Source organism: Lissotriton vulgaris, chromosome 3_2, assembly GCF_964263255.1.
Source record: "Lissotriton vulgaris chromosome 3_2, aLisVul1.2, whole genome shotgun sequence".
Classification (NCBI taxonomy): Eukaryota; Metazoa; Chordata; class Amphibia; order Caudata; family Salamandridae; genus Lissotriton; species Lissotriton vulgaris.
The window spans coordinates 153609346-153635740 of record NC_141690.1 but is presented as its reverse complement, the minus strand read 5'-3'; the positions used below and the strand labels follow the sequence as shown (position 1 = coordinate 153635740).

Here is a 26395-nt window from a genome sequence, read left to right as displayed (position 1 = left end):
CCATAGCGTTCCATATTCCGCACTGCCACCTCTGAGGGGCATCCTGAAAACCATAGCACATCTTCAGGGCTTGAAAAAATATGAGCACATCACTGTCATCCCGACGGAACTCAATTGGCTACTCTTGCCAACCTGCAATATGTTCAAAACCAGCTGTATCAGACCACCCCTGCTCATCTTGCAGACACACTCACCATCTTTAGTGGCTCAAAACACAACCACAGCCAGGCCGCCATCAGACTGGAGATTGCAAAAAAAAAACAAGGCACTAGTTCTTTTCAGCACCACCCCCGCTGCTCTGGGTTAGGAAAGAGTTGATGACGCTACTCCTTAAAGACAACAACGTCACAATACGGTAACAATCCACAAACCAGCTATCTCTCTTATTACTCGTTGGCTCCACTAAAATCTTGGCTAAATTCACGCTAAACAAATACTACATAAATACATAAGGTTACCTTCAAATTTACTGTAACCGACTGAGACAGAACAGGATCTTCCCCCTTTTCATATAAATGTCTGATCCTCAGGAGAACACGATCAAAGTCTGCATCTGCACGATTTAATTTATCTGTGAATGATAAATGAAATAAAATATCTTTGTTGACATATGTTACATTTTTAATTTTTTTTGTAAAAAGCAAGTGTTAAGGTGATTAATGATAGTAAAAGTTTATTTTTATTTTTCTTAAAGCATTTATTTTCATATCAGTACAGTGAACACAGCTAGTCGCCTACAACCACTGGGGCAGGCAGCATTTTAAAGCATCTTCAGACTCTCATAACACAGCTGTTTTGCCGACATCCCAGAGGCCCAGCGGCGGTTCAGTCCTTCTAACATTTGAGGATCAACATAACATGCAATTTAATAGTTGCTCTGAGTCACTGCCACTGTCACTAACTTTTCACCTCAACAACCCCATAGTAACCCCCCTTTACCCAGTCCTCCTGATATTTCAAATGTCCTACTGATGCTACCTGCTCGTCCATCCAATCTCTATACGTGTGCTGTAAACTTCCTGTATTTGTCAGTGTATAGGCCTCTGCGCTCACAGTCAGCGGGATCAGTCCGGCAATTCCCCCGCGATCTCCCCGTCCACCTCCAATATGTGCAGTTTTTAAATAGCATTATGTAGGTCTGCAACCCGGATTCCAGCCACCTCTCAAACGGCTACCATATATCTACCAGTCTAAATCTTACTAGCATTAGTTCCCAATAATTCGTCAGCTGATCTCTGCAATATGTGGCTGCATGCAGCCATCCCGCTATCGTGGGGGGCCTGTGCTTCTTCCAGTGCATAGCCACCTGCCGTTTTGCCAGCAACAGCAGCATCGCTGTTAATTTTATATGCGATACAACAGAAGAACGAGGATTTGGAAGCCAGGTCTAGGCGCAGCAATTTACGTATTACAGGAATAGTGGAATTCACAAACATCAGCCAAGCTGATTCCAATATATTATGCCCAGACACAGTGAACGTATCACCAGTCATAGCTGGTCTTACTACTTTGAGTCCACCCACTCCACTTCTGGACTCTTCTAACATGTCCGCAATAGTCGCGCCCTGTACTAACACGCTGCAAAATTCCACAGACACCATAAACCAGTTGTTGAACCAGTTAAAAGGAAGAAAAATGTTGCAAACGATGTAAATGCTAAGTCCAAACCCAAATCTAAAAATGCTAAAAGTGTGTTACCAACCAGTAGTCTGGAAGTTTACGAGACTGTCAGCACAAACTCTGTCGCGACTCAGATAGATATTACTCCAGAGAACAGACGAAATGAGGTCGATATGGGTACTGCAACTTTGGGCCTCACAACGGAAGCGCTTGAAATAAGGCTGGATTGCATAAAGGAGGCGATTGCCAAGAACTTTGACTTGCTATGGGGGAAATTAACGCGCTTGAACTTTGCCATGGACAAGTTAAGCGGGGGGAAGCTAAATAATGATTTTACCGATGCAGGGGGAGGGGAACCCCATAACACTTATAACATCCGTAGCTGATAGACGTGGTAACGAGATGCAACCAATTGGTATCGCCCCTCCCTTAGACATCCCCTTCGCTACCTCATGTGTAGCTTGTCGAAACCGAGGAGATCATTTTGTGCCTAACCCTACCTCCATTGGGAGAGATAACCAGGTTACATCAAGGTTAGACAATATAAATAATTCAAATTCGGTCGTAGGGAGTGTAAATTGTAATCTGCCCCAGTCGGGTATCACCATGGTTGACCCCACTAAAGGCAACAGAGAACACCGTAGGGATTTACGCATAAACCCAAACACTGAAGTCCTGAATTTACCACCTGCCTCTAGTCCCTATGTGCTAGTTCTGGCCGGTGTTCCAAATCTTGCTTGGGTCAGAGGGTGTCTTGGTCAGATCTTCGAAATAAATCTGTAGACTGGCTACGTAAACATAAAAACTTTAACCCTTCCTCAATGGATGAAATTATTATGGCCAGAAGAGTAGGGTGGGTTGGCCAATCAAGTAAGAACATTAACAGCAACTGTATTGTTCTCAACTTTCGGAGACCGCAAACGGTCCGTCGTTTACTAACCACCAGAGAGCAGTCCTTCGCCGTTAACACAGATATTTGCGCACTTCCCTTAGGCTATTTCTACAAAACATTAGAAACATCAGTAAGGGATCCTGACGTACCTGTTCCGACAGCCAATAGGTTCTATGCACTTTCCAACTTGGATGCTCAGGACTGACAACCACCATCGATGCCCAAAACACAGGTCTATGAGGGGGGCCAGATTGGGCACCAGCCCCATATCTCATGAGAACACAGATACGGCAGCGACAACCAGAGTTAGCAGTGGGGCTGATCTGAGCGTCCCACGCTGGAACGTGGTGGGGCCTCGAACTAGGCTCGATAATCAGGATTGGTTGCGCACAATAAAGGAAAATGATATCGTCATGTTACAGGAGACCTGGGCCACCAAAGATTTATATATTGAAGGGTTTCATTGTTTCAGTGTCGAAGCACCAAGTCCCAAATTGGGCAGACTGTTGGGGGGCCTTTTTATTGGGATTAATGTGGCCGCTGGTGGCAGTTTTAAGGCCCTTCCGACCAACAGCCAAAACTATCAAGCTGTGCTTTTTAAAAGGAGAGTTTGTTTTTACCTGGTAAACTTTTATAACAATGATTTTTACTCCGTTCCCAATAAGAACTTCATTGTCCTTTTTATTTTTATTTCAAACTTGGACACCCAACTCAATATGGGACTCCTACTGGGATTTTGTTGGGGGGTGATTTTAATGCCAAACTTACTAACAAGGGGTACGATGTGGGGATGAGCAACTCTGGACCACCTGCTCGCAGGGGCGCTGAACTTGCTATGTTCTTAAGATCGCATAATTTGGTCAATGTTATGGATCTAGTGGGAGGCCACAAAGCAACCGGCCATACACAACTAACATTCAGGGGAAGGAGATGTTGTTCAACAATAGATTTTGTTTTATTCTGCCCTTCTCTCGAAGATTGACTAAAGGTTGCAGAGGTTATCACTACGGATCATGGGGATCATGATCCTATTAAAATAGTACTGAGCTCTGCTCCCAGACCCATGTTCCGGAGGCCATGAATTTGATCCCCTCAACTGATAACCTAAGATTAATATGGAAGGGGGTCGATAGTGGGAAGGTGTTTAAGAAATTAACTAAGGGTCATATGCGTCTTATTAACTCCTGCCTGTCATAGCAACCTATACATACTGAGGTAATTCAGGACTTTACTAAACTTTGTCAGGCCACAAAAACCCTGCTATCATAACCCGCACTGCCAGTAGGAAGTACCCCTAGATGGTTCGACCGAGAATGTACATTGGCTAACAGGAATTTATGTAGGGTCTTGTCAGCCAACCCGAGGTGTGTTATAGATGTTCAGCTGGCAAGGAGGGAATATAACACGGCGATTGCAAATAGGAAGAAAGTTCTCCTGACTGAGCGCTGGGAAACCCTTTCTGAGGCAGCCAGCATAAAAAAGGGTAATATCTTCTGGTCGCAAGTAAGGGACCTCCGTTCAATGGGCCAGTTATCAACCCCCATCAGCAGTAATATTTCCAGCGAGTCCTGGGAAAACCATTTTTCAAACATTTATGCTACCCCCCCAACCAGAGACAGAACATTATGAGCCCAGTCCACTGGACATCATAGAGCTAACTTTCATAGAAGTAGAAGAGGCCATCCAACAGAGCATAGGGAACAAAGCACCAGGGCCAGATGGGTTGCCAATTGACTTGATTAAATGGAACCCAGATCTTTGGGCCCCGTTAGTTTTGAATGTTTTTAATAGTTTAACTCATGCCACCTTACCCGAAACATGGGCTAAGAGTATTATAGTTCCGAATTTCAAAAAAGGAGACAGGTCCCAGCCGAGTAATTACAGACCAATATCATTGATAGATAACACCCTAAAATATTGTGGAGAGTTCTGTATAACAAAATTTTAACCTGGACAGAAGACAATGATATTTTAGAGCCATGCCAGCTAGGCTTCCGGAGCAAGGTGGGCAGTCGAGCAATGCCTTAACCTTAATATGGTTATTGGGAAATACACCATTGCACGGAAGTCTCCGGTCTATTTAGCATTCATGAATTTGTCCACAGCCTTTGACCTTGTCAATAGGTCAAAGCTGTGGACAATCCTCCTGGCAAGTGAGCTGGATGAGCCGTTGGTACACTTTTTAGCGTACCTTCATAAAGATCTTCAGGCACAGGTGAGGATTGACATGGGTGGAGAGGTTTCAGGAGTTATCAAAGTATGAAGGGGGGTAAGACAGGGTTGTGTCTTGCCCCTCTTCTCTTCATTATCTATATTAATGGGTTGAACAGCTCTTTGAAAACTGTAACTCAAGATGTTCCCATAATTAATGGGAAACCTCTCCCTGTGTTATTATACGCAGATGATGCGGTCCTCATAGGCCGCACTCCAAACTCTCTGTGTATTTTAGTACAAAATTTTGTAAGGTATATGGGCGGCCTGAATCTGTGTGTCAATTTAAACAAATCTTTTTTAATGTGTTGTGGTCCAGGGAAGCGAGAGATAAGCTCCATCACAGTATAGCCAAAAACTGACATGTATCCGTTCATTCTCTTATCTTGGGTTGGTCTTTGCCCCCCTAGCCCACCCACCAGGACCACTGGAGACATTTTAGCTATTCAGAAAATCTATAAACTACAGTGCACTCCTGTGGCCACATACGGGGCTGAGATTTGGGGTATTGTAAATGGTTCATGCATCCAGCAGGAAGTAAATAGGTTTTGTAGGAGACTGCTGGGTATCCCAAACTCTACACCACAATATATATATCGCAGGGAACTCAATCCTAATTTTACATCTGATTTTATAGGTGCCTGACCTGCTCTTTTTAGCTATCAGTGTGGAAGAACCAGGATGCTTCCCTAACCCGAAAGATTATTAGCGACTGTGTCATGTGTGAGAAAGGGATGGATATCCCTTGGTTGAGTGGAGTGCAACAAAGTTTACGCAGCATCAACAAGGAACACATTTTGTTAGATTCAAGTACAGTTGAAACTGCATCCAAAAAGGAACTGAGAGATGCCCTCTATTCTTTATATAATAAAGAAAGGTTTGATTTAGAATCCACGAAATCCTCTGTCCTTAAATATATGTCCATCGAACAGTTTTATCACCCTTTGCATATATATATATATATCTCACTTTACCCATGAGCCGCTGGGAAAGGAGCCTATTCTTCCTCTTTTCATATCTTCTCACAACATCAGTACCCGGACGGGTCCTCTTATGAGTATCTCCTTTCCTTTACTTCTCACATGTGGCACATCATTCTCACGAGGCTGCGCAGCTACAATTTCAGGTGCACCCTCCATCACACATCCTTTTCATTCATTTTTCGCATTTGTAACAGTATATGAGCCTTATGCTCTCTTTACTGATTAGAGGGCCGAAACACGGCCGACAAACAGAAGAAGCGAACCATTGCCCAGCGCGTATCACTGTATATAGCTGATGTTCACATAGAAATTATTTTGATGATAGTCGACTTGTATAAATTTTGGAAAAATATATAAAATTCACATTGTCACAGGTTTAGGTTCCTTTTTTCACTTGGGACACAATGCACAAATGTCTTTTCATTAGAATCGGAACAATATATCTATCTTTCTGTTTCCTTTGAAAATTTATAAAATATGTTATACTGAATCATTTGTGTTGGTGATTCCTTCGCCCTCTGACATTAGTTAACCCTCTACATCGCGATTGTGCATTTGACTACAAGTATAAGTTCTATTAGTCCACAGAAACCATTGTGTTTCCTATATAACAAACTTTTATGGCGCACATATGACCCACCAGCAGTAACGGGTAACCCTTTTAAACTTGATATCAGTCATTTTGTGAGTTTGAAGTCTTTTAATCAAGGTATTGACAAAATGGAGATTAGCATGAATAACCAAATATTTAAAACTGTCTAACAAGACAGATGAAAATTCCAATAGAAACTAAAACATTTATAGTGAGAATTTTTTTTAATTTGGTGTCTTACGTCTTAAATTGCATTAAAAGAGATTCGGGAAGATTTTAAAGAGTGGAACACTTTCAGTGTGGCCGGCCAAGTGACGTCACTGTATTGAGTAATTACTCTTCTATTGGTAAGTAAGAAATTACGATAAGCAATGCACTAAGGACACTACATACCTTTCAATATGAATACTGCAACAGTTACCACTTGAATCATTTAAGGGTCTTTCCACAACCACACATTTTTAGATTGGGACTCCCCTTCAATGATAATTACACACTGTACTTCACAAACATTTAAGAATAAAGCTTACCTTTATGAATAGTCTGTATATGTTTTGTATGATTAGATTTATAGTTCCATCCAGGAATGCTCAGGATCTGGAGGTGAAGGTTGGGTGGCAGAGTTACAAACTCATCAGCAACCTCTTGAGACCTTCTCGTCTGATTTCTTGTGCTCACTGTCAAATACACAATCAAAAATAAATTCATGCAAACACGACAGAGCATATAATTCAATGTCAGATCACAATGAGTATTAATTGCACTGTACAGAGGTTTTCAGCTAATGCTTAAATATAGTTTAATAAATCATCAAAGAGGTTTCTCCAGCATGGACTTTTCAACGTTGCCAGGGGCGCCAGACAATCACAGCTCTGCCTCCATGCACGACGTCACTGGGTATTTATGCAACAATGGTGCGCTCGCGTCTGTTCCTGATATTCATTCCATGCCCCACAGGGCATGCATGGAGGAACCAAAAGTTACAAGTGCAGCACATAACATGTTTCAATACCATGGGATTTCATTAATTAGAGCACAAGATCATCGGGGAGTAAAGAGGGTACTAAGGAATCTCCACGAAGATCATTTATCCATCAGAAATGTTGGCTATATCTTCCAGCAGATTACTCGCCTTATGAATGACGACCAAAGTAGTACTTCTCAGGCAGGAGGGACTGAGTAGTGCTGGTTAGCTATGAAACAGTGCTTGTGCAAAGTACCCGTGACTGTATTCCTGAGACATTCTGTAGTAATGTTTTGTAAAAGTATGCAAGGATGACCACACAAACTGCACAGGCGCCTCTGGAAAGAACCGTGGAGGCGGCCATCGCCCTTGTGGAATAAGAATAAGTTTCACCTTGAGGATCTTTCTTGGTCATGACATAACAAAGTTTCCCTTTCGGTAGCTCTAGAGAAGTCTTGTTATGTGTAGTCCATGTATTATGATACTTTATGCTTGGGATCAAGTCTTGGCATATTTACTTCCTCCTTCATTTCCACGTGCATGAGGAATGAAAAAGTGATAGTCTGGGCCATATAGAATGCAGAAACCACTTTGGTTAGGGAGGATGGGCAGGTAAGAAGAACCAACATATCTTAGTAAAAAAGATTGGTGATAAGTGAACAAAGTGATAGCGTCTGAAGTTCTGCAATCATGCAAGTAGAAGTACCTGCCACCAACAGATTCTGTAGTTTGGATTCAAACCAGTCAACAGAGACTAAGCAAGAAGGTCAATACAAAGTTCAAATCACACTGAGGAACAATAAAAGGAGTAGGAGAGAACAGTTAGCACAAACCTTCCAGAAAACAAGCCGCTAGCGGTGATCTAAACAGGGAAGATTAATCAAAAAGATACATGAAAGCAGAGAGGGCTGCTAACTAGCTTTTAAATGTAGCCACTGCAAGGCCCTGATGAGCAAGAGACAACGCGAATTGCAGTATGTTGAAAAGGTGAGCTTCAAAGGTGTTGATGCCTTACGACTCGCCCTACTGAACAGGCCTAGCCCCATGGCCTCCATAGATAGATGTATATCAGCCCTCTTGTTGTCAAGATAAAGTTAGTGACCTTATCTGAGAGGCAAAAGAACTTTATCTTGCACTGTTTAACTGCAATGTGTACAGCCACAGAGTTTGGGGCTGTGGTGCAGAACCTGACCATCTGGCCACAAAAGGAGATTCACTCTATGTAGGAGAGAAAAGGGTGGCCAAATGCAGAATGCCGACAAATCAGCCAGTCTAGGGCGAGCAGGAGCATTTATGCTTGAATGTCCTGCATCTCAACACACATTAGTGCTGGCAAAAGTGTGAATATTGAGTGTGAACAATAGCTCCATATTTTACGGTTATTTAGTGTAAGGTGTAACTCCACACAGAAGGAAAATGTTGGTCATTAAGCATCTGTGTGTGGCATCCAGTGCTGTAGATTCATTCACATGGTGAGAAAAATCCTGGTCTCTAGTGTTGGGCTCAGATGTGTGCAAGTTGATTTTCTTCAAAGAAAGTCTTTGAGTCACGAGGTACGGTGACTCCTTCTTTCTGTGGTAATGTGCATGACTCATCATCTCCATTGTTAGATTGTTTTCCCACATGGCGGGTGAGGAGGAAATTAGTATATGGAAATGTCCATGTGAAAGGAGTTGGTGTAAACTGAGTGACAGCAACTATAACTCGCATAGGAATCAGGGGAGGTGGGTGGGTGCATGTGAATCTACAATAATACATGCCACAAAGAGATGCTTACCTGGTAAGTAACCTTTTCCGTTTCAGGCATGTGTGGCTGTAGATAAATATGCTGAACATAGATTATAAAGCAGTCCTCCTTTATATGGGGTGGCTAGCCTGTGGTAATTACAGTTGTTTGAAAGTGTACGTAGAACTGCTTGGCCCACATTGCCTTGTTAATTGGCCAGCACATCTTCACAGTTATGTTTTGGAAACTTATCTGGTGTAGATGATGCTTTACTTATGTCAGCTATAGTGATGTTTCCTAGGAAGGCCATTGAAGTCCAATTTTTATGAGTAGAGTGGGCTTTAGGATGAATGGGTAAAGTTCTTTTAGCTTTGGCATAGGATGTTTGGATGCTTTTTAAAATCCATCTTGTAATGTCTGATTTAGAAATGGCTATTCCTCTGTGAGGTTTGAAGAAAGCAACAACAAATTGTTGAGTTTTCATGAAGATTTAGTCCTGTTAATGTAATACCTGAGAGCTGGTTTTACATCTAAAATATGTAGAACCCGTTCCCCAACTGAGTCAGGTTGAGTAAAAAAAAGGTCAGGAGGCTCAATGGATTGATTTAGGTGAAACTGTGGAACCACCTTATTGAGAAATTTTAGGTTTGCCCAGAGTACAACCTTATCTCTGTGTATTTTGAAGGAGGGTTCTTCCACGGTTAGAGCTGGAAGCTCACTGACATGTGTAAGGGAAGTGATAGCAACTAGGAATGAGACTTTCCAGGACAGAAACTGGAGGGGGATGGATTGGAGGGGCTCAAATGGAGGGCCATAAGTCTTGCCAATACAATATTAAGATTCCATGTCAAAGCTGGTGGCACCTGAGGAGGAATGATTCTTTTAAGACCTACAATAAAGGCTTTAATTACTGGGATTCTGAATAGGGTTGTATGTTGCCTATTTTGGAGGTATGCAACTACTGCCGCTAGGTGTAGCCCTATGGATGTAAAGGCTAAACCAGAGATGTACAAGTGAAATAAATAGCAGGCAATGTATTGTACTTTGGCTGCTAAAAGATCAATGTGATAGGAGTGACAGTAGTAAACAAATCTTTTTCATTTAGCAGCATACCAGGCCCTGGTAGTAGGTGTGCGCACCTCTTTGAGAATGTCCAGACATTCCTGTGAGACTTGAGATAACCAAATTCTAAGATTTCAGGAGTCAGATTGCAAGGTTGAAGAACCTGGGGCTCGGTTTTCTGATTTATCCATGGTTCTGTGTGAGAAGCTCCTGCCGGTTGGGGAGTCAACTGAAGTTTGTGATATAAATACGAAAGCTGTGGGAGAGGAGGAAAAGTGTAAGCATATATCCCTGCCCTACTCACCCATAGTGCCTTGCTCTTAAGCTGTGGGTGTGAGAACTTGGAGTTGAGGTTTGGACATTTGTCGTTTTCTGCTGTGGCGAAGAGGTCTATTTGTGGAGCTACCCAACATTGGAATTATTGGTGGAGGACCTGGGAGTAGAGTTCCCACTCAGACGTGTTGGTGCCTCCTGTTGAGGAGACCTGCAAAGCTGTTGTCTTCTCCTGGTAGGTACTCCCCTAACAGGTGACTGTTGTGCTGGAGGGCCCACCTCCTAATGGTCTGGGCTAAATGAGAAAGCAGCAGGGATTTGGTGCCCCCTGCATTTGGAGACAGTACATGGTTGTCATGTTGTCTGTTGTGATGAGGACTACCTAGCCAATCAGGTGAGGAAGGATGGATAGCAGCTCTGGGACCTTTATATGGAAACCCCTGTAGACGTCCCCAGACAGGTGTGGTGTGATCGGGGGGAATGAAAGGTAAGTCAGGGCTAAATACTGGTGACGTATAGTTTGGTCAATCTGCCTTTGCCTCTGCCTTTAGAGTTGTTACTTTTGTAAGAGTTTATAAGAGTTTGTGCCGCTGCTATGAAGAGAAGGTTTCAGGAGATTTTGTTTTGGACCCTCCACTGTAGGATAAGTGGTGAAAGGAGCCACGCTGGGAAGGTGGTTGCAGTGCTCCAAGGCTTTGGTTGTTTTGGTATTTTTTTTAAATCTTTTCCAATAAATGATCTAACTGAGGGCTTAAAAAATGTTTCTCATCAAAGGGAGGAGCCAGCAGAATATGATGGACTTCTGGTTTAAAACTGAAGACCTGAAGCCAAGCATGTCTACGCAATAAAAAACTGGATAATACACCCCTAGCCGCAGTGTCTGCAGCATCTAGGGCACAACATATGGTAGTATTGGAAATCAACTTTCACTGAGAAGCTATTTGTAAGCCTCTTTTTTGTGCTCTTCTGGGAGGTATTGAAGGAGTACTGGGCAAACACAAGACGATGGACGGAGTGTTGACATTTTTCAACCACTCACTCCCAGTCAAGAGATATGTGTTTAATCCGTCGTTCTTTTGCTCACTATGCCACCCTAGTTTGGACCCTGGCATATGCAAATCCGTCTTGACTCTGCCCCTCATGGGAAAGGTCCAGCCCAAACTGCAAGGCCAGGTCCTATCTGGACTGGAAACAAGCATCTTGGGACCGGTTTCGGGGTATCACCCCTCATCAGCCAGGCTGCCTTGAATCCAGTGACTCAGAGAGCAATGGACTCACATCTGGGCATGAACGATGGTTTAAACCCAGATCTCCATCTGGCAGGTGAGTGGTTGAAAAGTTTCAGCACTCCGTCTATCATATTTTTCAGTTTGCTATGTTTGTCCTAAGTGGCCAAGGGTGTGTTGGCCGCAATCCTTCAAAACATTTTGAGACATCAAGCCGGATGGTTGCAAAAAGACGTCTTCAACCTGAAGGCATGGCTAGCCTTGCAACTGATATCGTCATGTTCAGGGGAAATGCACAGATTGTAGACCTGGCGGAGATCGGTGCAAGAGAATTTAGTAGGACACTGAGGACAGAAATAAAAGGTTGTCTGTTCTATCATCATATGGACATGGTGAGGGGATATGTCTAAGAAACACAATAAGGCCCCGAAGAGCGAAGGCCCAAGTAGGGCTGCGGTTAATGGCAAACTGCCCCAATGAACCTGGTGAATGGAAGAGATACAGAGGACCGCAATCAAAAACAATTCCGACGCAGAAAAGGGATGAACCGAATAAATGTGCAGCACAACAGTACTGAACCAGAGCACACGTCCAAAACTGACAGCGGAAGAAAACAATCTAACAAGGCAGTCGATGACTATGTGCATTGCCACCAAAAGGAGGAGTCACAGAAAGGAGTAAACAAAAAAAAACTTGCACACATTTAAGCCCAGCACTAAATGGCAAGATTATGCTCAGCATGTGTATCTACAGCCACACAAGCCTCGAACAAACATATTCCCTTTGGGAAAAACATAACAGCTTTATGTTTTCTATGCACATGCACCTGGACTCTAAAAATGAACCATTGAAAGTTCTGCTGCTGGAAACGTTTAATTTTAAGGTTATGTGCATGAATGAGCTATCCTCGCACTAGCTAGAAATGTCTGTCAATCTAATGAAATGTGGCAGTTACCAAATTTGTACTTAAGGTTGCAATTCATAAAACACATCATTCCTTTCTCGTTTCGTACCTAACTCAGTCTTTCTAATATTATTTGAGATAAAGGAAATACCCTGAAAGATGTGGCAGTCAAACACTAGTTTTTAGAAGGAAATGACAATCACTTCAATAAAATTGGTTGCATATAAAGATAAGTTATACTAATTATATTACCTGCAAATTGACCAAAAGTTACAACTGGTCTATGTTCCAATGCTAATCCACTTCTTTGATACAGTGCATCAGTAAGTGGTTTAGATCCAATGATTAGCCAAATAATGGGCCTAACTACCGATGTGTCATTCAGAGTGAGGTTGTAATTCAGGTCCCATTCCAGGTTGTTCCACAATCTTCTATGAAGCATGACCTGTTATTATAGAAACAAAAGTGTAAACAAAAATTTACATCAGTCTAATAAGGAGACAACTTGTGTGTGTTGCTGAACTTTTCGAAAGTCAAATGTAATTGAGACAGGTGGACTTTGCTCATGTTGATTTCAAATAAAACACTGCTAAATCTAACATAGTGAACAGAATCAAACTCATTAAAATATTCAAAAGACAAAAGGTTTAAGTCCTGAATAAGGAGCAGTATAGATTCTAATGTGGCAACGCAGAAAGAAGTGAAGCGTATCATTGCATCATCTGGCTAGTATATAAAGCTACAACAAGAGATCCAACCATTTCTGTGTTCATCAAGCTGAAATTGCTACGGCAATTTAGTGGGCTTTAAACCATACTAATGAAACTCAGTATTAGTGGTTAGGATTAAAAAACTATTGAAGGTTGCACATGAATAAACCCCTACCAGCAAGAGCAGTGGTAAATATACTCAGAACAGACCATATTATTTCCCAAGGGGGAAACTTCATTGGCTGACAGTTCAAGAACACAGTCAACTTAAGGCCTGCCTCTGGCACACATGTTCATATATAAAAATGCATTTCTGTACATTAAGCAGATCAAGATTGAAAGCTAGTGCCAGAGCCTTGTGCTCCGAAAGCAAAAACCTGTACCCAGAGTTCAGATAACGGGGGCGATGGACTTCTGTCGAGATAAAGGATTGGACCTTATCTGCAGGTTACCCACATGTGGTATTTCTATCTTTATTTCTCTTGCCTCTCATGCACAGCTAATTTTTGGTTCAATTTGATGGCTCCATAAACTAAAAAAAAAACATCAAATTGCAAATTTGGTGTTCCTTAGAAAGACCTTTGGCACGGCCTATGATTGGGGAGTCCTTAAATTGTTCGTCATACACTAAATTCTCAAGATGTATTCTCGCCATCCCTTTTTCAAGGCTCTGGCTAAAACATTTCTTATAGACACATATATAAGTAAAAAATTGTAAATGTTTTTAATATTGTTAAACTTGATATTCTGGCTACACTATTTTTTTAGACAATATTTTTCTACCTGATATTCTGACGTACAACAGAAGGAGGAGGATCGCAAGTGAGATTAATTTTGATACACTCAACAACTTGGATAATATCGGTCACTTCCCAACGACTCAAGATGAATTGTGTGTTGCACCTTCGCTACAGCAGATCCTGCACCAGTGAATCCTCAATGCTGAATTCCTTGTCCGTCACATTTTTGCTTAGTGCTTATGCACATGGATTTCTCTCATTCCAAGCCTTTGCCTTTTGTTTTTTTGTTGATGTCACTTCTCTGTAAAAAAAACCTGTATCAGTGCTCCTGAAGTGTTTTCTTTACTTTTCTTAAGTCATGCAATGTTGCAGAACTGACCGAAAAGTCAACTACTTCCAAATTCCCTCTCGGGTCACCACAACGTGTAGGGCCATACCCAGCTATGGTGCAGATTCCCTCGCTGGGATTCATAGCTAGTAAGGGCCAGCATGTTCCCCAACATGGTACCCTAGCCCCAATACCAGCAGTGAACTCCACTGCTGCCGGCTTCCATTGTCTGGGCCATGCATGCTCTTCCCTGATGGTATGTGTTGCAATAGATTTGCATGTGATATGGTGATTGCGGGACATTAACTTGTGTGAAATGGTCTGCAGGGAACGTGTCACCAGTCGTTTTTACAAAAACAATTAGTATTCTGTACAAAATCGTGCCTGTTCCAGTTCTCACTACTGGTCTGCTGCTACTATCTTTTAGATTATATTCAGGGGTTAGCAGGAACACCCTTTTTATCTTTTCTCCGTGTAGTGGTGATATAACTATCCAGGTGAAACAACTAGAAACGACTATAGCAATCCTGCCAGGGAAAGTCACTTTTAAAACATTTCTCATTATACTGATGACTTCTGGTTATATAAAGTCAATCACCAATGCCATAGCTTTACTCGCCGAATATGAAACCACCTCAAGACTTATGACGACAAAGGCCATCAAAGAAGCTTGTATGATGTTACCCACGGTTCTGTTACCTCAATCACTTGGAGTGACATATCAAGATGGGAATTGTCTCACAATCTCAAAATGAACTTAATGCTCAAAATAGCACTTATCTACCAGATGGTGCTGGTAAATTTTCACCACATGGCTTTTTTTTTTTTTTTTTTAATGGTACGATGTTGGATCGTTTAGTTAATAAGGTGTTTCCTGCTTTATGTGATCAGGTAGGAGATGGTTGCGCATGTTCTCGTCCTGTGGACACTAGGAGATGTTCTTGAGGAGCGCGGCACTTCATGCAGGAGGCAGAATCAATTGAAAGAGACATTCTCTCTATCCCCGAAAATGGTCCTTTTGGGTCTCTAGGCGGATGAGAGGATACATCAAAATGACATGGAGCATCTTTTATATATAGCAATGATGTTTGCCTGTTTCCTAATACTATGCACTGGACATCCTCTACTGCTTCCAGGCTGGTAGAAGGGTTGAACGTTGGTAAGAGGGACGCCCGGTATCTTGCTCAATATTATAGGAAATGGACCTGGGAGCAGTAGAGTTATGGTTTTTATCACAACCTTTAGTGACATTTATAGAGGCCAAGAGAATAAGGCACTTTAGAGTTGGATATAAAATTATTGTGGGCTGCTTGGTGCACTAGCACTTTAAAGAAGCACTGACACTTTCTAGATGCGAAGCACTTTGGGTATAAAGATTGAGGATTGAATGAAGCACTGTAATGTAAGAGCTGGGAGGAGGAGAGTATGGATTTAGATTTTGTTGGACCTGTATTAAATTGTCTGTAGAAAAAGAGTTTTCTTACGTACCTTATGAGTAATGAGTGAGTGTATTTTTTTATTTGAATTAGTCTTCCCTGGAATGCTTACACTGAAATAAAAAATAAAAAAAGGACAAGAGATTGCGACGCATAAACTGCATAACTTGTAACCCACACTTACATATTCGGTCATGAAAACCCTTCTCTCGATGGCTCTTCAATGTCTCATTATATTAGGAAACATTTTATCAATTTTAACTGAAGGAAGATAGATCCATATTCCCTCTGACAAGAGGGTAAATGCATGGTAGGAATTTTGGAATATCAGCCTTTTAAGGATTCTTTCACTTCCTCTGTAATCTCAGGGACAGGGGTGAAACTGCTGAAACACTACTGTTCTTGTACTCAGCATATCATCCTCAGTAGAAACCTGTAGCTCTTTAGTAGGTTATATGAAGAGAGTAACAAGTTCAGAATTGTAACTAAACTTGCCTTTAATACTGCGTTACAAGCTTTTTGCTTTTTTTTTTTTAAACTTTTTATTAACTTCGCTCACAAGACCATACAAATTAAGAACCACATATGCATGTACATCATTAGGTTGCTTCATGACATTAACGTCCCCCAAGAGGGGTATGGAGCTTTCTACCCACCGGTAAATACACAGAGCACCCGCCATCTGGAACCGGATTGAGGCATTTTATAGGAAACCAAACTTACTTTCCCTATTGGGTGGAACTACTGCAAAGGGTCCCGCACCCCCCCGTAGTCAGTCTATATTTGCGCCAAGGTGCCCATATTTTCTCCCACTTCCAGACACACCCGTCTCCTCAGCTCGCTGGCACCAGTATTGGTCCCTCTCCCATTCCTTCAAAGACGGTGGTTGGGGAGCCCGCATCTCCTTGCAATGTTTCTCTTTGCAATCCTCGCCACTAGGGCCAGCCAGAGACCGACGTGCCTGGGAAAGTCTGTCTCACCCCAAATCATTCAGAAGAGCCATCTAGCATCCATTCGGACCTCCACTCCTGACACCATGGATATAACTGTTGTGACCCTCCGCTAGAACCGGATGACCTCCTGGCACTCCCAAATGATGTGGAAGAAGGAACCCTCCCGCTAGCCTCCCCTAGCGCAAAGCACTGTTTGTGCCCTACCCCATTTGTGTAGAAGTGTGCGGGGATAGTAAGAGTGATACAGTATATTGAGCTGAACCAGCCTGAATCTTGTGTGGATTGAAATTTAGCTGGGGCTCTGCAGTGCCTCAAGTCAATCTTCGTCTTAGATGTTCCCTAGGTCGTCGACCCATGCCGCTCGTAGGGCAGTCAGGGGGTTTGGTATGTTAGTTATTAGTTTGCGGTATATCCTGGAGATTGCCTTTTCGGGGATGGGATCAATTAACAGTCTGTCTTCCAAACGAGAGTGGTCGTGGATAAGTGAGCACCGCTGGATGTGTTCCCGCAGGGCGTGCATCAGCCTCAAATCATGATATCTTTGCGTCAGGATCATGCTATATTCCTATTGTAAATTTTCGAAGGGCAGGGGGCCTGCTCCTCCACACATCTCCCAGGAGTTCAATGCCTATTGTCTGCCAGCCTCTGAAGCCTTTTAATGAGGCTACCTCCCTCAGTAGGTCCTGTAGGGTTGTCCGACTGGTTAGCTTCCAGTGTCATCCCAGAAACTTGTTCGCTTGGCGCCATCACGCCACAACTGTTGCGGTATGTGTAGGCCACCATGGGCACAGCCTATGGATGTACAGGAGCGGCTCACAGTCGCCTCTCAGCATGGCGGCCCTGTCCACCCTATAGGCTGGCTCATTGCTGTCAGCGTAGACCCGATCATTTATGACTAGTAGTTGTGAGGCCCAATAATATAACCAAATATCTGGGACAGACAGGACGCCATCGTACACTCCTTTCTGTAGTTTGTGGAGCGCTATTCTGGGTGAACCTCCCTGCTACAACAGCGTCCGAACCTCTTTTGGAGTGGCCACATGCTTAAAGACTGTTGGAGGGACTGGACAGGGAGTGTTCTGCAGGACGTACAATAGGCGTGGCAGGGCCATCATTTTATACAGGGCGGCTCTGCCCATGAGGAACAGTTTTAGGGTGCGCCAGTGGAGAGCATTTGCATCAAGTCAATCCAATTGGGGGACAAGATTCCTCTTCAGAAATATCTGGTGGTCTCGGGTGATGTAAATTCCCAAATACTTCAACTTCGCCATTGCCACTGGAGCAACACACCCCGTCAGCAGTCTGGGGGGGGGCGTACAGCGGAAAGACCATGACTTAGACCAATTAATGGTATATCCAGAGTATCTCCCGAACAGTTTGAAAATATGGAGTACCCTTGCTATGAAGTAGTACGGTCTTGCAAGATATAGAAGAATGTCGTCCGCGTAGAGCGAAATTCGCTTCTCCCAACCCCCGGTGCCTCTATGCCCCAGATCATCGGGTCTGTTCTAATCCAGTGTGCCAGGGGCTCCAGCGCTAGGCCAAACAACAACGGCGACAGGGGGCAGCCTTGTCTCGTGCCCCTTTACAGCCAGAAGGGCCTTGACAGCGCACCATTGACCCTTATTCTGGCCTGTGGGTCATGGTAGAGCAGTTTCACCCAGCTACAAAAGATGGGGCCAAAGCCCAGCACATTGAGCGCCAAAAATAAATAAGGCCACTCAATACTGTTGAAGGCCATTGATTGATGTGTCCAGTGCCATAAACACCATCTGCTGGGCTGAAGCGTCGCTCGCCAAGTGAAGCAGGTTATAGCAAGTACTCCTGTTAGGCATCAAGCCAGACTGGTCTATGTGGACCACAGCAGTGATGACGGACGCCAGTCTACTGGCCAAGACCTTTGACAGCACCTCTACCTCCAAATGGAGCAAGGATATTGGCCGGTAGTAACCACACTGGCCTGGAGGCTTACCTACCTTGTGTGTAACCATGATGGACCAGCGAAAGAAACAGCCACTGCTCTGGCAGCTTAAGGGAAAAGTGAATACGTCTATGATCTCTTCTGTTAGGAAGAGCTGCAACATGAGAGATTTGATTTACAGAAAGCTTCTCATAAGCCATCTTGGACTCAGACAATATTTGGAATGACAGGGGGGTTAGGCCTGTTTTTTGTATATTTGACGATATCTAGTCTGCTGTAAAGATTTGGTGGGTACTACAGGTTAAAGTAAAAACCGCCAATTACTTAGTTAAGTGCTCCATGTTCTCCTTTGGTTACTTCAAAGCACTGAATGTTTGACAAAAAGTCTGGATGGCACAGGATGGAGGACAATATAGTCTGATCTGGTGAAAAGAAATCTCTTCTCATGTTATTCAGTTGCTGCTCCTATTCCGCATTGAGGTAAATTGTAAGTGAAATTGAAAAGTTTAGTTCCCAAGCGTTTCCTGAACTGTATGTAGCTTTGATGGGCTCTCTGATGTAGGGTCAGGTTATTCGTAAATAATCAAAGGGAGGGAGAGAGAAGAACAGTTGGAATTCCCTAACTTCCCAGAAATGAGCATATGTAAACTAAAAGAAGGGGTCCTGTACAGGTCCAGTCCATGAATGATTTTTACCATAAAACTCTCACCCTTCAGGAAATCCTGATGGCATGCTTTTCATATTGTTTTCATAATGCAGCTTAATACTTCCACTGCGGGCTTCGACCTGATCTCTTTTAGGGTGCACTTAGAGATATTTCAAAGGATCCGAACGGTAAAATAGTCCAAGGCTTCCCGAGTCATACCTGGAACAAACGTTACTATCAGAATATTACCTTTGCAGTAATAAATCAGATTCGGACACTGTGGGGTCTAATTACCCAAGTATCCTTCCTCGTGGTCTACATCTTTCAGGCTTCCTAGAAGATACTGAGGCTTAAGTCGGGACCAATATTTCAAGGATCCCTATAGATTGCCTAATCCTTTCTAGGTCAAACAAGTGGAGAGTTGCCCCTACTCGCACATCATACTTCTATTCATACCATGCATAGGCTTTATGCTTACGTCCCGACCAGCTAATTCATCGGTGGGTATTGATACATTTAGCTCTTCACTAAGTCAGTCAGTCAGACATTATTCCTTATTCGATCATCAAGTGACCATAATAGAGGCACTAAGTAAACTTGCATAAAACATTACAGGAAATGCAGTAAAGATAATAATACATAAAAAAAGACGTCATAAAACAAACATTAAAAAGAGAATTCATAATCAATCAATCAATCAATCAAAGACATTTATATAGCGCACTACTCACCCGGAGGGTCTCAAGGCGCATGGGGGGGGTGGGGGGGGGGGTGCCGCTACTGCTCGAACAGCCAGGTCTTGAGCTTCTTCCTGAAGGAGAGGTGGTCTTGGGTCAGGCGCAGGTCGGTCGGGAGGGAGTTCCAGGTCTTGGCGGCCAGGTAGGAGAAGGACCTTCCTCCTGTTGTCGCTCTTCGGATGCGGGGGACGGCGGCGAGGGCGTGGCTGGTTGATCGGAGATGGCGTTTGGGAGCGTAGAAGTTGAGGCGGTTGTTGAGGTAGCTCGGGCCTTGGTCGTGTAGGGCTTTGTGTGCGTGGGTGAGGAGACGGAAGGTGATTCTCTTGTTGACGGGGAGCCAGTGCAGGTCTCTCAGATGTCCGGAGATGTGGCTGCGTCGGGGGATGTCGAAGATGAGTCTGGCTGAGGCGTTCTGGATCCGCTGGAGTCTCTTCTGGAGCTTGGCGGTGGTTCCGGTGTAGAGGGCGTTGCCATAGTCCAGCCGGCTGGTGACGAGGGCCTGGGTGACCGTCTTCCTGGTCTCGGTGGGGATCCACCGGAAGATCTTCCGTAGCATGCGCAGGATGTTGAAGCACGACGAGGAGACGGCGTTGACTTGTCTGGTCATGGAGAGGGAGGAGTCCAGGATGAAGCCTAGGTTGCGTGCGTGGTCTGTCGGTTTGGGTGCGGTGCCCAGGGCGGGGGGCCACCAGGAGTCGTCCCAGGCGGAGGGCGAGGAGCCCAGGATGAGGACTTCCGTCTTGTCAGAGTTCAGTTTCAGGCGGCTGGTCGCCATCCACTCGGCTACGTCTTTCATCCCTTCGTGAAGGTTGGCTCTGGCGGCAGCGGGGTCGTTGGTCAGGGAGAGGATCAGCTGGGTGTCGTCAGCGTAGGAGATGATGTTGAGGTTGTGTTGGCGTGCGATGGCCGCGAGGGGGCTCATGTAGACGTTGAAGAGGGTGGGGCTGAGCGAGGATCCTTGAGGGACGCCGCAGATGACTTCGGTGGCCTCTGACTTGTACGGTGGTAGGCGGACTCTCTGTGTTCTTCCGTCGAGGAAGGAGATGATCCATTCCAGTGCCTTCTCCTGGACTCCGACGTTGCTGAGGCGCTGCACTAGGGTGCGGTGGCAGACAGTGTCGAATGCCGCGGAGAGGTCTAGGAGGATGAGGGCCGCTGTTTCTCCGTTGTCCAGCAGGGCTCGGATGTCATCGGTGGCAGCGATGAGGGCGGTCTCGGTGCTGTGGTTGGCTCGGAAGCCAGATTGTGAGGGGTCGAGGGATCCATTCGTCTCGAGGAAGGCGGCCAGCTGTTTGTTGACGGTCTTCTCGATGACTTTGGCTGGAAACGGGAGGAGCGAGATGGGGCGGTAATTCTTGAGTTCGGTGGGGTCCGATGTTGGTTTCTTTAGTAGAGCGCTGAGTTCGGCGTGCTTCCAGCTCTCAGGGAAGGTGGCGGTGTCGAAGGAGGTGTTGATGTCCCGCAGGTGGGGTGCGATGACCGCGTCGGCCTTGTTGAAGACGTGGTGAGGGCAGGGGGTCGGTCGGAGATCCGGAGTGGATAGAGTTCATAGTGCGGATGGTGTCTTCTGTGTTGATCGGGGTCCAGGTGCTGAGGGTGGTGGTGCGGGGCGTTGGTGCGGTCGTGGGGAGCGTTGTGTGTGTGCTGAAGCTGTTGTGTATGTCAGCGATCTTGTTGTGGAAGTAGGAGGCGAGGGAGTTGCAGAGGTCTTGCGATGGGGTGATGTCGTTGTTTCCGGCGTTGGGGTTGGAGAGCTCTTTCACGATGTTGAAGAGTTCCTTGCAGTTGTGTGCGTTGTTGTCCAGCCGGTCCTTGAATTCTGTTTTCTTGGTGGCGTGGATCAGTTGATGGTGCTTCCGGGTGGCGAGCTTGAGGGTGGTCATGTTGTCCGGTGTTGGCTCCCTTCTCCAGGCTTTCTCGAGGGCTCGGCAGTTCTTCTTGGAGCTCTTGAGTTCGTCGGTGAACCATGGGGCCTTCTTGCTGCCGGGTCTGCTGGGCGGGGTCCTCAGTGGGGCGAGTTTGTCCGCGCAGTTGTTGATCCACTTCGTGAGGTTGTCGGCGGCCTGGCTGGGTTTCGCTGAGCTGGCGTGAGGGTGCTGGCTCAGGGAAGCGGCAAGCTGGTCGGCTGTGATCTTGTTCCAGCTTCTTCAAACGACCTGTTGCTGGTGGTGGTGGGTCGTGTTCTTTTTGAAGCTGAAGTGGACGCAGCTGTGGTCCGTCCAGTGGAGTCGCGTGGCGTGGCTGAAGGCGATGTCTTTGCTGGATGAGAAGACGGCGTCGAGTGTGTGTCCGGCGAGGTGGGTGGGGGTGGACACCAGCTGCTTGAGTCCGAGGTTGGCGAGGTTGTCATGCAGGGTGGTGGTGTTGCGGTCGTTGTTGTTCTCCAGGTGGAAGTTGAGGTCCCCGAGGAGGATGTAGTCAGCGGAGGGGAGGGCGTGCGGGCTGATGAAGTCTGCGATGTCTTCGCTGAATGATGTGCGTGGTCCCGGGGGTCGGTAGATCAGGGTGCCTCTGAGGGTACCCTGACACATTCAGTGCCCTTGACCATATAGCACGCTGTATAAAGGTTGCAGTTAAAAAACATATCCTCTCTGTTGGCAATGACTGTGAAAACTCCATAGCTGCCCTGCATGGTCTAAAACATTTTTAAAAAGTAATCTAAGCAGCTTTCTTAGTGGAAAGTAGAACTTGCAAAAAAGCAGAAAGTACAACGTGCTTTTGCAAAACAGCTGTCGCATGGGCTAGCAGGTAAATTGACAACATACGTGCCCTGTATAGGGCAGGCCACAAGAAAGTGCACAATATTCACCCTTAATCTTGTTAACAGAAACCTCTGATGTGTATTACTAACCTAAATTAAAGGAGTTTTAATGTCGGGACTGGTACAAATTGACACATGGGCCAAAGCAGCGGACTTGCCAGTACTGTTATACATTATTTCCTCAGTACATTTGGCCAGAAACAATTTCCTCAGTGATTTAGAGAATCTAGTCTAATAGGTCTCCGAATCAGTTAATTTCAAGCTGGTACAGATATTAAATATGTATGAGATCCAGGGTATTTTTAGATCTCACTCAAGCTTCAGGCAGTCGGCTAGTACTGTCCGATTAAGTGAGGTTTCACCCTTGGACTATATCTTCAACCAGAGCAGAAGCAATTGTAACTGCACAAGATCATTGATTTACCCCAGCCTGATTTTAGTATGGCAAATGTTGTTACTGGTAGTTTTAGGAACAGCCAATAATCTTTTAATAAAACCATTTTCAGCCCTCTCCAGCCCAGGGTGTTTGCTGAATCCCCATAGACCAGACCTATAAATGCCATTTGGACAGCACTTTACCTTGTACATAGACATGAGTTCTCTAATAAGCTTGCTACTCAACCTAGTCACAAAGCTTAGGACCATCTCTGAACTTCTTGCCAGAGCAGCTGCTCTAGATATTTTCAAGGGACGGCAAATACGTTTGTCATCAAACAAAATTACCAGATATAGATATGAAGAGACTGTGAAATTTTTGCACTGTTCACTCTAAAGGCTGTATCTTTCTTTTCCGGGAGCCAAAACCATGATATGTGCTTTTGCTTGGTTTATCATCAGATCCAAGCCCAGAACTGATTTAACAGGCGCTGCAAACCACTGGCAGTTCTAGCCAGTAAAACTGTGTCATCAGCATTAATCAAGGCTGGAACAATATGGTTGCCTACCTGTGGGCATTCAGCATTACAATCTAATAGAGGTTTCTCAAGCCCGCTGACACCCAGCCGGAAAAGAAAAGGGGCCAGAGACAGCTCTGGCGTAAGCCTACAGCAATCTTAAAGGCTCTCCACCTGGACCAACCCTCACACTGGCGGTCACCTCTAACTGATATTGCCTCAAAAGATTGACAATATTCATCTCTCACCCAAGTTGAATCATAATACTTCAAAGCTCTGATCTGTTCACAGAATCAAATCCCAAACTGAAGTCCATAAAGGCTAAATACACCTTTCCTTCCTTGGGCACTGTGTACTTGTTTATTAAGAGATATAAATTGAGACACTGCTCAATTGTCCCAAGGCCAGTGCGAAAAACCAATTGCAGCTGACACAACATTATTTTAATTTGCCCAGATTTGCAAACCCTCCAACACAATCCTGCCCAATATTTTGGCAGTAGAGTTTATAAGCGATATTGGTCAGCCACATTGTGGATTCCCCTTACAATCTTTTTTGAAAATAGGAACAATGATCACATGTGAACAATTTTTGAGAGGGCCTTCAATTAAAGCGATCTTCTGGATATTTGTCCGGAGGGGAGCCCACAATGGCATATTTGCCTTGAAAAGGTCTACTGGTATCCCATCCAGCCCTGGAGCTTTCCCTGAAGGGCATCTATTAATAGCTTCTGTCACATCACTCAGTTCAATCTCTAGTAACAGGAAAGGGTATAAAAGAAGTTGAGGGTGCTGTAGATGAAATGGCTTGTGTCTCAATAGGAACAGAATCCTCTATAGAGACTGGGTCCGAGTATAATTGCGAGAAATGTCTGACCCAGACTTTTAGTGAAATCACTGTGCCCGGGTAAGGTTTCATGTTTTCTTGAGATAGTTACGATTAATGGTCTGCCAAAAAAGATTGTTCTCTTTGAGCTCACTAGCTATTATTAAAGTATGAAAGGTTTACTCTCAAATGATTTATTTCTAGGTCATTAACACTGCTTGTACACCTTCCTACAGTTACGCACCTGCTCTGGATCTCTAGGAATTGATTTTAGCATTAACAACTGGTTGTGAGGCTTAGTGCAATTAGAGTCAAACCATTTCATTAGATTCCTACCACAAGTACTGTTTGTGACAATAAGCATTTCACGTGCTTTCCCATAGCTGCTAATTGTTGTAACCCCTCTACTCATTCTTCTCATAAAGACACAACAAAAAATCAGAATAAGTTGTGGCTACTAGGGCTGATTGAAATGCGTCTTTGTCAACTTTAGACCAGCTCATGGTCACCCCTTTATTATTTGTCAAGGCCAACTGTAGGGGATTCCTCACCACCTTTTTATAAAAACACTTTCTGATCGATATAGCTATTAGTTTATGGTCACTAAGGGAATACTCTACTAACACATATTCTTCAATCCATTTTCTAAGATTCTGTGACAATAAAATCAAGTCAATTAAACTGGAAAAACCCGCCCAATAAAAGTAGAGGTGCTAACTGGATCAGTAGTGAAGGAATTAAAAAGCTAACACCAGGTTGCATTTCATGAGTAACAGATTGAGCTCTTCTCCATAATGACTAAGCAAAATGTGTGACAGGATCCCCTCCAACACCCACCTCACCACAAGACTCTACAATGACAGTTGACAATGTTTGCTGTTGAAATCCCCCATCCATACAATCACATAGTTGCCCTTTTTAATGCTTCTCAGTTGCCGCTCAATATCTTCTTGCAATGATTTCACCATAACAAAGTTACTTGTGTCAAAGACATTTTCATAGAAATGAATCAATAACAGCTAATTAGTTTGGCAGCGTATCAACAAATGTTGATAAAGGAGAGAGTAGAGGTTTGCCAAATAACCCAAACCGGGAGAGTAAGGGAAATTAGTGTCCTCAAGCCTACTTTAGACATACCCATGGACCCTGATATAGCAGGTGTAAAATAAGTAATACATCCATCAATGAAAACAGTTTCTATCAGCCAAGATTCTTGAACTTCAAGGTGTTTTTATTAAGGTTTAGCCAATCCAGATTTGTCAACTTTGGTGCTAGTCCAGCCATATTCCATGAAGCGAAATTATAATAGTTCCTAAGAGCAGATCTCACAATAGAGTATGCGGAGTCTGATATAGTTACTGAAGGATTGTCCATCTGACGACTTGCAGTTGACCCATTTAATGAGCTACGATAAATAGCCTTATTTGGAAGTCAATCTAGCTGATCTTACTGTGACAGGGCGGGGCACTTCTGGGGGTATTAAAAAAAGCCCATTGTAAGTGCATCAATTGAAGATGGAACATGGAGAAAAGTTAAAGCTATCAAAATGTCCTTCACAACTGCTCTATTTTTAAAATTAACAACAACGCAGTCAGTGTAGGCAGGTTTGGGATGATTACCTACTCAAGACACTCTCCGCAAAAGATTAATCTGATTGTGGAGTTGCACCGAGCCACCCACCCTGCAATTAATCCAATGTACCACCTTCTTTACTAGCTGGTCGTGGTTCTCTGCTAAACCTGGCCTCAAAGGGGTAACACCTTTAAGAACCAGCACAGAAGGATTATCCTCTGAGGGCCACTGTAAAATTGAGGGATCCATGAACCCTTTGAATATGCCCCTCTCTCCCCACATGAGCATGTGCGATGTATCCCCCGGTGCCACGTCAAACTCCCTTGTTGATCCTGGCCGGGTGTGGATTTGATGTCCAATCCACACACAGCCACGTCAAGTTTAAATTGCCTGAACCATTGCAATTAATTAATGAATAAC

At 44.3% G+C, this 26395-nt stretch overlaps 1 protein-coding gene across 1 annotated transcript in view; it reads right to left on the bottom strand.

Moving 5' to 3' along the window:
- The window catches only part of MAN2B2 (mannosidase alpha class 2B member 2), a 331173-nt gene that overhangs the window by 18724 nt on the left and 286054 nt on the right, over positions 1-26395 (bottom strand). Inside the window, exons 15-17 of the mRNA XM_086964114.1 lie at positions 12706-12898; positions 6829-6975; positions 459-571 (exon numbers count right to left, since the gene is read on the bottom strand). Coding sequence (XP_086820240.1) covers positions 459-571; positions 6829-6975; positions 12706-12898 — 453 coding nt within the window. The remainder of the gene's footprint in view (positions 1-458; positions 572-6828; positions 6976-12705; positions 12899-26395) is intronic.